The sequence below is a fragment of the Leuciscus leuciscus genome (assembly GCF_965113295.1).
Source record: "Leuciscus leuciscus genome assembly, chromosome: 5".
NCBI lineage: Eukaryota > Metazoa > Chordata > Actinopteri > Cypriniformes > Leuciscidae > Leuciscus > Leuciscus leuciscus.
The window spans coordinates 48,636,016-48,646,894 of record NC_138729.1 but is presented as its reverse complement, the minus strand read 5'-3'; the positions used below and the strand labels follow the sequence as shown (position 1 = coordinate 48,646,894).

The 10,879-nt window shown below is 37.6% G+C and overlaps 1 protein-coding gene and 1 long non-coding RNA gene across 3 annotated transcripts in view; one reads left to right on the top strand and one right to left on the bottom strand.

Moving 5' to 3' along the window:
• Positions 1–385: 385 nt before the first annotated feature.
• The window catches only part of LOC309499693 (paxillin-like), a 42,458-nt gene continuing 31,964 nt past the window's right edge, over positions 386–10,879 (top strand). The window contains exon 1 of the mRNA XM_082171090.1: positions 386–542. Coding sequence (XP_082027216.1) covers positions 530–542 — 13 coding nt within the window. The 5' untranslated portion in view covers positions 386–529. The remainder of the gene's footprint in view (positions 543–10,879) is intronic.
• LOC309499754 lies at positions 549–9,414 on the bottom strand. 2 transcript variants are annotated; one of them, XR_014206325.1, is made up of 3 exons: positions 6,600–9,414; positions 4,509–6,559; positions 549–4,414 (listed from the first exon to the last, which is right to left on the bottom strand). It is a non-coding gene; the product is annotated as an uncharacterized lncRNA (long non-coding RNA). The 2 variants fall into 2 exon arrangements; XR_014206326.1 differs by having other exon boundaries at positions 6,606–9,414.

Sequence of the window (10,879 nt, the reverse complement as noted above, 5' to 3'; positions counted from 1 at the left end):
ATTAGAACCCATTATAATTATTTGTGTTATTTTATAAATATTTTATAAATGTGTGTATATATATATATATATAGTTTTATTAAATAATGTTTTATTAAAATGTATTTCTTGAGTTTTTATTGCTTGAATATATATATATATATATATATATATATATATATATATATATATATATATATATATATAAAGAAATTTTATATATATTATTATTTTATTTGCATGTATTGTTTGAATACTTGTACTATTGTATTAAATATTTGCACACATAATAATTATTTATTATTTATTATTTAACAATTTATTATTGTTTTTGTTCATTCTGTATTCTTTTTTATATATAGTTTTAGACGCGTTTCTAAACGCCTCGGACAGTGAGCGGGCGCGGCGTGTGCTTGACTCATCACGGGCTCGCGCAGCTCGTGCACTTGAGTTGAAAACTTCTCCGCGTGTGATCGCGGAGCGCACACGAGACCCGAAACACAACCGAGCGGTAAATCACGGGCTCCTGCACCCGTTGCCGGATCAAAACATGGACGATTTAGGTAAGTGCGAGCTGCTTTGACGTTTTACATCGGATAATCGTGAAAGGACGCGACGCTAGAGCGCTGAATTGACGCTGTAGGACACTGTGCTGTTGCCAACGTCAGCGCGCGCCGATGCTTGACTGCAGCAACATGCTGAAAAACACAAGCTCGCGCGCCTGGATGCCGGTTTAAAGCTGCTTTTACGCGTTATATTCATATATCTTCGGGTGTTTGGTGTTCTGCAATGATGCTGCAGTGTTGCAAGAGTCAGATTGATCCATTCTTTACAGCTGCTGTTCTTGCAACATTGAGTGATTAATATCAGACCCTTGCTAGTGCAAAAACACTTTGAGCTTTGTATTTGTCCCTAAATGCAGAAGTGCAGATTATAGTTTTTGCTGATTTATTTGCATATATAGTTCCTGTCTTTGCAGCTTCTACAATGTGTCAACAAAACAACAAAGTGTCAATTCGCACCCGACCTCCAAACTTCACAAATATTGCCCAAAACTTGCTGTTGGTCTTGATAGCGTGCATTAATGATTGCATTGGCTTTAATGCACGAATCATGAGTTGCCAAGACACTTATATTTCAAAATCAGCTACACAACTGCTAGTTATTGTTGTCAATTAAGAGTTGATCCCATAAACTACAGCTTGGTGTTGTAACTTGTTGACTTGTTGCCCAGGGCAATGAGAAAAAGAGCAGCACTGCCTAATCTAACTAATCTCAATATTAGTGCCTTGAGGCTGTGGAGTCTTCATGAGTGACATGCTGTTTAGTAAAGTTATTTTCGTAAACCTGTGACGACGAACAACAAGCGTTTGTTTGGCTCAGAGAGTTTAGACATAAACATGGAACAAGTGAGGGTCAGAAATTAAAGGGATAGTTCACCCAAAAAAAGGAAATTTACTCACCCCCTCATGTCGTTCCAAACCTGTATGACTCTCTTTCTTCTGATGAACACAAAGATATTTTGAAGAATGTCGGTAGTCAAACAGTTGACGGTAGCCATTGACTTCCATAGTAGGAAAAAAGTACTATGGAAGTCAATGCTGTCTGGTTACCAACATTCTTTGTGTTCAAGAGAAGAAAGAAACTTATACAACTTGAGGGTGAGTAAATGATGACAACATTTTCTTTCTTTTTTTTGGTGAACTATCCCTTTAACAGCACTAAATTAAAGCAACTAAACTGCTTTAGGTGTCGTATTGCAACTACTCTTGCATGAGCTAATCGTCATGAGATTCTAAACAGGGGAGACCGTATTTTCACCAAATGACTCAGGATGCTGTGCAAAGCTTCAGTCTTTCTAATGCACAAATCTATTTTGGTATGGCAGTATCATCCTGACAGCGCTTTAGTGTCCGTCACACTTATCTGTCCCGTTCTGAACATCTGTTCGCTTTCTGATCACAGGCACCTTTAAAACTCTGTAATGGAGATTGGCATAAATGGGGCATCTTGAGTGTCTTTACATCGCAAGACTATTCTGAAACTTAATTATGCGTTTGCTCCATGATGTTGTCTGCTGGTTTTCTGGTCATTACACACAGATTGTCACGTATGATAAAGAGAGATTTAGTAGGTGCTCTATTTAAGTTAAATGTCACCAAGAGATGTGCAATAAATAATAGCAACGATGAGAATTTTTAGCAAGAAACAGGCCTCTAGAAATAGCTTAAAGTGCACTTGAAAATGCTGTTTGATTAAAGGCATCACAATCTGATTTCAGTGCATCTCTGCACAATTATTATTATTAGAGTTCTGTGCAAATTGTGCACAAATAAGACCAAGAGCGTGCGTGCATGAAGGAAGTGAATATGCTCATGTTGTCTCGAGTGCACGTTCACCTCTTCTCATAAAGCCTGTGTCGATGGCACACAAACAGCGATCGCTTTATCCTCAGCAGAGGAGCGTAGATCGAGCCAGATATTGAGATCGCAGGTGTGTGAGCGGTGTTTTTGCCAGGTCATTCTCCTGTAAACGTAAGCCTGTGTTGTGGGCCGTGGACGAATGTTTGAACCTAAAAAACCTGTACGTCAGCGTTCTGTTCAGTGATGGACTATTGTGGCTTCCTTCCTTGATGTAACAATGTACGTCTCTTAAAGTCTGATTTACAGTAGCAAATCTGTGTGTTTGGGTTCAGTAAGGCTTCTGCTCACCAAGGCTGCATTAATTTGATCAAAAATACAGTAAAAACAGTAATATTGTGAAATATTACTACTATTTAAAACAACTGATTTCTATTGTAAAATGTTTAAAAATGTTATTTATTCCTATGATCAAAGCTGAGTCTTCAGTAGCTATGTTTCCATCCAAAGTTTCGAATTTAACATTTGCGCAAAATGGGAATATCGCATAAAACATTTGCGAATAAAGCAGCGTTTCCGTCCAGTGAGCTGAAGAGAACAAAATCGTTACGCAAAAAGATCGTTACATCCGGTTATGTCGTTATATCGAGGTTAAATGTGTTTCCATCATAGTTTATTCGCATGTTTTCTTAAATGTATCCCACTCAAACAAGCGCACACGTAATTTATGCGCATTTTGGCATTTAATAATATTGGCATCAAAATAATATTGAGATGAAATTTATAACACAATAAGATTTTTATTTTAAATAAATGCTGTTCTTTTGAACTTTCTATTCATCAAAGTATCCTGAATAAATGGATTATGATTTCTACAAAAATATGAAGCAGCACAACTGTTTTCAACATTGATAGTAATCAGAGTTGAGCATCAAATCATCATATTAGAATGATTTCTGAAGGATCATGTGACACTGAAGACTGGAGTAATGATGCTGAAAATTCAGCTTTGATCACAGGAATAAATTACACGTGAAAATATATTTAAATAGAAAACACCATAAATTCTAATCACAATATTACTTTACTGTATTTTTGGTCAAATAAATACAGCCTTGGAGAGCAGAAGAGACTTCTTATCAAAAACATAAAACAATCTTACCAATATATTGAATACATTTCCCAGTCCTGTCATGAATTATAACACAGTATTTGTCCTAATGTACCCAGTAACCGTTGAATGTCGTACACTGTATTTGTAATCGTCCAGTCACCCGGGTAAAAGAGCGATCTGTCAGTAAGTCTGAGCTTGATGATGATAGCCTGTATGATCAAGGCCTGCGATGTGTGCGCGACATGACGTTTAGCTCAATTATCTGCTCAGAATCAGAAAGGCTCGTGTGTAATTCAGCTTTATTTTGAGTCTGACCTAAACCATCTTGTGAGTTTGCAGACATTTGCTGTAGTCTTCTGATGTGTAAAGTGTGAAATTGTGGTTATGTCTCAAACACACATATGTGAACACACGCACCGCTGTGTGTTTGCTGCTTTCATTATTAAAATGCAGTTCCTCATTTACTTGGTTATGTTGTTCTAAAATTGTATTGTTTTCTTTCTTTTGTGAAACACAAAATGAGAAATGTTGTCTAGCAGAATGTCTGAACATCTTGTTTCAATGTGATGAAAGTACATGGTTATTTTTGTACTGTCAGACTCTGAATAGGACAAAAATTCATGAAAGTAACATAAAAATAGTCCAAATAACTCTTACATGATATATCTCAGGTGTTCTGAAGTCACTTTAAGGTTTTCACTGAACAGAGTCTTAAAGGGATAGTTCACTCAAAAATGAAAATCCGATCAATAATTACTCGCCCTCACCAAAACCATAAAACTTTGGTTCATAAGATATTTTTCATGAAATCTGAGAGATTTCTGTCCCTCCACAAATATTCAGATATAGCATTACATTTTGGTAAACAGAAGCTCAAACATGAGAACCATTCTCGTGTTATGCGTTTGAGCTTCAGCGAGAACCAATGAGGTTCATTCTCGTGTTACGCTGCACGTTTGAGCTTCAGCAAGAACCAATGAGGTTCATTCTCGTGTTACGCTGCACGTTTGAGCTTCAGCAAGAACCAATGAGGTCAATCTCATGTTACGCAGCACGTTTGAGCTTCTGCAAGAACCAATGAGGTCAATCTCATGTTACGCAGCACGTTTGAGCTTCTGCAAGAACCAGTGAGGTCAATCTCGTGTTACGCAGCACGTTTGAGCTTCTGCAAGAACCAATGAGGTCAATCTCATGTTACGCAGCACGTTTGAGCTTCTGCAAGAACCAATGAGGTTCATTCTCGTGTTACGCAGCACGTTTGAGCTTCAGCAAGAACCAATGAGGTCAATCTCATGTTACGCAGCACGTTTGAGCTTCTGCAAGAACCAATGAGGTCAATCTCATGTTACGCAGCACGTTTGAGCTTCTGCAAGAACCAATGAGGTTCATTCTCGTGTTACGCAGCACGTTTGAGCTTCAGCAAGAACCAATGAGGTTCATTCTCGTGTTACGCTGCACGTTTGAGCTTTAGCAAGAACCAATGAGGTTCATTCTCGTGTTACGCAGCACGTTTGAGCTTCAGCAAGAACCAATGAGGTTCATTCTCGTGTTACGCAGCACGTTTGAGCTTCTGCAAGAACCAATGAGGTTCATTCTCGTGTTACGCAGCACGTTTGAGCTTCAGCAAGAACCAATGAGGCCAATCTCATGTTACGCAGCACGTTTGAGCTTCTGCAAGAACCAATGAGGTTCATTCTCATGTTACGCAACACGTTTGAGCTTCTGCAAGAACCAATGAGGTTCATTCTCATGTTACGCAACACGTTTGAGCTTCTGCAAGAACCAATGAGGTTCATTCTCGTGTTATGCAGCACGTTTGAGCTTCTGCAAGGACCAATGAGGTTAATTCTCGTGTTATGCAGCACGTTTGAGCTTCAGCAAGAACCAATGAGGTTCATTCTCGTGTTACGCAGCACGTTTGAGCTTCTGCAAGAACCAATGAGGTTCATTCTCGTGTTACACAGCACGTTTGAGCTTCAGCAAGAACCAATGAGGTCAATCTCATGTTACGCAGCACGTTTGAGCTTCTGCAAGAACCAATGAGGTTCATTCTCGTGTTACGCAGCACGTTTGAGCTTCAGCAAGAACCAATGAGGTCAATCTCATGTTACGCAGCACGTTTGAGCTTCTGCAAGAACCAATGAGGTTCATTTTCGTGTTACACAGCACGTTTGAGCTTCAGCAAGAACCAATGAGGTCAATCTCATGTTACGCAGCACGTTTGAGCTTCTGCAAGAACCAATGAGGTTCATTCTCGTGTTACACAGCACGTTTGAGCTTCAGCAAGAACCAATGAGGTCAATCTCATGTTACGCAGCACGTTTGAGCTTCTGCAAGAACCAATGAGGTTCATTCTCGTGTTACGCAGCACGTTTGAGCTTCTGCAAGAACCAATGAGGTTCATTCTCGTGTTACGCAGCACGTTTGAGCTTCAGCAAGAACCAATGAGGTTCATTCTCGTGTTACGCAGCACGTTTGAGCTTCTGCAAGAACCAATGAGGTTCATTCTCGTGTTACGCAGCACGTTTGAGCTTCAGCAAGAACCAATGAGGTTCATTCTCGTGTTACGCAGCACGTTTGAGCTTCAGCAAGAACCAAAACCTGTCAATTAGTCAAAGGTCAGAATTCATATGGATATATTTTACATATCTTTATGAACGAGTTTTGGGTAAATATACTTTCAGTATATCTTTATTTGTGTTTTGAAGATTTGGAACGATATTAGGGTGAATAATTGATGAGAGAAGTTTCATTTGTGGATGAACTAACCTTTTAAATTTCACAATGTTCCTCTCACAAAGCTATTGTATGACTTCACTTTAAAAAATAAATAAATTGTACTTTTTGGCTTGTGGCCGACCGTGTATATGTAAAGCACCATTTGTTTTTGTTATATTATGTGAATAATTTGTATTATGTATATAACTATCGTTTTAAAGTAAACTAATGCTCGTCTGTCTGGATGAGTAAAAATGACTGTGTGAACTTCCCTTGGTGATTCTTAGTCACACAGCAAATGCTCTCGCAACGGTTCCTTTTCTGGGAAAGAGTGTTTGGTTGTGATGTGTAAACACAGAGTGTTGGGTGAATGGTGAAACACTCCAACCTCAACACACACACACACACACACACACACACACACACACACACACACACACACACACACACACAGGCTTTATGGTGAACTGTAAATGCTCAAACTGTGATGTGTTTTTTTCATGTATTATGGTTAGAAAACACAAAAATAGATTTGCTGTAGACGCAATTTTCACTCTGAAATTGCTAGTATAAATTTCATAAATAATTACTAAGAAACCGGAAGTAAGACATTGAATTAAACTTGAAATTTGAAGTAGAAGGACTTCAATTGTATTTTCTTGAAAAAAGTACACTTATCTTTCTCATGTAACTGAGTTTGTTCTGGTTTTGAACGGTCCATAACTGACTTTCAGACTCAGATTAACTTGAATTTATCAAGAGCATCACCTTTTGCAGGGCAGATACAGTCACATCATATACAACACATAACAGGCCACATGTTTCTCAAGGCTGAATGCTTATCTTGCCTTTCTTGAAGATACCACATACTATGCTGTTATGATAAACAATAGGTTTTGTATTTGAGAGAAAATACTAAACAGTTAGTATTAATAACACAATATTTATTATTATGCATTCATTATTGCAAAGTAAAAATGATCAGGACTTTGACATTATTTAATGGTATATATATATATATTTTCCTTAAAGGTGAAGTATGTAGTTCCTGCGACACTAGCGGAATTACAAAAATGAAGCATGTTTTGAAACAACCTTGCAAATGCCCCTTTCGCACATCACTCCTCTCCTCCCCCAACTCAAACATCACTAACACGGCTCCGACGGGTGCTTGTGAAGGCAGTAAAAGGTCCAACATTAGGAATACTCTGCATGTGTGTCATGAGTGAGCAGCTGAGCAGGATAAAGAGCGAACGTGAGCGTCTCTCTTATAACAAACCCATCCAACGTATCTGCATTTTTTGACATGACACACCGCAACTGTTTGAGGCTGTCTACACTGGACACAAAGTAAAGCGGGTGCATGATGATGCTGTATGGTATTGAAGTGTCCAGTGTAGCGTTTCATCAATTCCTCGTTTGCTTTGACGTGTTCGTGACCCGTTTCTTCTCTAAGGCCTAAAGCAGTGAGTTTTGGCTTGCACTTCTGCAACTGAAGTAGCCACGCCCCCAAACTCTCGCTATAGGTTGAGCTGGAAAGTGATTGACGGATCCGAGCGCTTTCGATGCTTTGGTGCCTGCTGAGAGGCAACATTTTTATACTTTTTGGGGAGATGAACCCATGAATGACATCTAAGGCCACGTACACTGCAGATAAATTCATCTTTTAGGGTTTAATCCTGCCCTGTACACACGCAGTATTAAACAGAATAAACAGAATTATATTTATTTTTCTCCTGAAATATGACATTTATTTTGTATAGTGATCAATAAATGTATTGTGTCATATAATGCATATTATTTGTGACAAAAATATGATCTGGATTGTGCAGAATGTAGTTGGAAATGCTTTCTTTGGTGAACAAATGTTTTTTCCAGTAGTTGTTTTTTTCCAGCTGACCAAGTGACCACATTTCTGTTAGTCATTCATCATTTAAATTGCTTAAAAAGAAAGGAAGATTGAAGGTCTTTTTAAATGCATCTCATCATCCAAAGTAAAATTACAGCATAACTGACATGCAAAGGTTGGCTATCTCGTATAACCTAGTTAGTTAGATAAACGTAACGTGCCTCTGACGAGTCCCACTGTAAGGATTAATCACTCGACGACTCCGCGAACTCTTTCTATGACCAGAATTAGCCTTGCATTTTCTCAGTTTGAATCTAAGCGATGCATTTTGCAGGACCTTCAGAGACAATGGCCCTCATTTATCAATCTTGCGTAGAAACGGGCGTATATGTTGGCGTAAGATTATGCTTACACTCCTCTCGCCGCCTGATTTATGAAGCTGTGCGTACCTTTGAAATCCAGGTGTACGCAATACCTGACCTTGATAAATGCCGCGGCTGAAAACGATCGTCATTAGAATAACACGCCCCTATATATTCAAGTCTCCGCTTCCCCCACGCCCTCATTTTACGCCATGGACACACGGAAGACGGCAAAGAAGAGATACTTCTTTGAGAAAGAGAAAGCGAAACCAGGGAAGTGGAAAGAAACAAAATTGATTTCTAGATTTTTATTATTAATGACACTTATTGTTATTTAGAAGAAGAATGTCGTTATTATTATTATTTGTATTATTAGGCTATTATTATTTAAAAGAAGAATGTCATTTTTATTATTTTGTCAGTCTGAATAATTTTGTTGGTCATTGAAAGCCTTTCATTACTGAACCCAGTCCGTGCACACCTGCCGGGCCTAACCCTGGCCTAACCATCGTTTCAAAGAATAGTACAACGGCGAGCGCGTCGAGTATAAACGCCTCGTCCGTTTGGGGAGGTGCGCGCGCAGTCTGCGGAGACTCGCGCTGCGGAGCCAGGCGAAAGTATTTAACAAGGCTTGAAACGTCAGGTAAAGCGCACAGGCTCGCAACTGAAGGAATACATATGCCTACAATTCAAATGCTTTGGTAAAGTCACACAACTTAAACATTGAAGTCCATGTTGCACAAAAATAAACACTGAAGTTTATAATTAGCCTACTATGTTGTTTTTTTTTTTTTTACAGTGGGTCATAATATATCATATATTTTAGTTTGTCAGTGCGTTTTGTGGTGTTAGGAATTGTTTTTCTGCGCATTCCCGCACTCAAAACGTGCGTACACCACCTCCTGAGCTGGCGTAGGATTTGAGCGTGCCGTACGCCAACGTTCATATTGATAAATCTCAAAGTCACCGTGGTTTTGGGTGTACGCCAGGTGTACGCTGGAAATTTGGTGTACGCACTTTTGATAAATGAGGGCCAATCTGCACGAGTTTTAACAGGCCGAAGCATTTGAGGAATTCCCAGCACACCTTTCTGCCCATCAGATAGGGAGATGGAGGGATCGGGAGGGTGAGAGATCTCATGGATGCAGGAATGTTAAGTACAGACTTGTGCTTTTTTTTATTGAAAGTACAATAACTCTCAGGTCACGTGTCTGGATGATGCCTGCACGTATCTTGTCTTCTCGGTTGGAATAGGCCTTGAATCCCATGCATATCATGATGACCAAGATTGGGAAGGTTAAAAAAATGCATGTGCTTAACCACTTCTCAGTGCCATCAGTTTTTCCCATGGACCCGTATGTTTCAGGCAGCTTCGATTGAGATCGTTTGGGCGTGTGCGCTTGTGTTCACTCAGTTACACCTGTACATGGCAGCTGGAACAATTACTACTACATGTGGGCTTTGACTCCCCATCTAAAGAGAACTTCACTCTTTGAACTTCCTATTTTATTTTTTAAATGTATTGTTTTATTATTTTGTATTTGTTTTATTATTTTTGTAATTATTTTTAAAATATATTTTTTTTCATGTTTTATTGATCTAATTATTATTAATTTTAATTATTATATTTTTGCTTTTGGAATTAAAATAGCCTAAATACCTTTCAATGTTTTTATTAATTTATTAATTTATTAATTTATTAATTTATTAATTTATTAATTTATTAATTTATTTATTTATTTATTTATTTATTTAGTTGGTTAGTTGGTTAGTTAGTTAGTATTTTTTCATTTGTTTTATAATTTTTTATGTTTTCATTTTTCATTTTTTATTTATCTAATTATTATTATTTTTAATTATAATATTTTTGCTTTTGGAATTAAAATAGCCTAAATACCTTTTAATGTTTTTATTAATTAGTTAAAAAAAAAAATTTTTTATTTGTTTTATAATTTTTCATGTTTGAATTTTTCATGTTTTATTTATCTAATTATTATTTTATTTTTTAATTATTATATTTTTGCTTTTGGAATTAAAATATCCTAAATACCTTTCCATTTTTTTCTGTTGTTTTTTTTTTCATTTGTTTTATTTATCCAATTTTTTTCTTTTTTTTTATTATTATATTTTTTCTTTTGGAATTAAAATAGCCTGAATACCTTTCCAGATTTTGACATTTAAAGAGTCAAAATCACATTCACAGGGGCCAGTAATATCTTAGTAATGTTTTTGAGATGAGTCCGAATAGCTGTTATTGTCTGGCGAGGTTCAAGATGGTTCAAGATGGATCATTTGTGCTTCATCTCACAGTCATTGCCCATCTATGTGACTTCCTCCATGTGACCACATTATGACTCCACATCTGTGTCATCAGCTGCATTGCTTCATCATTGGCTTATGGTTAATTTCAAGATCTTTTGACCACGTCACACACATGTATTGTAGACCGCAGCAGATTCTCCTCATGAGACGCCTATCATTTTAAATTAACTTATTA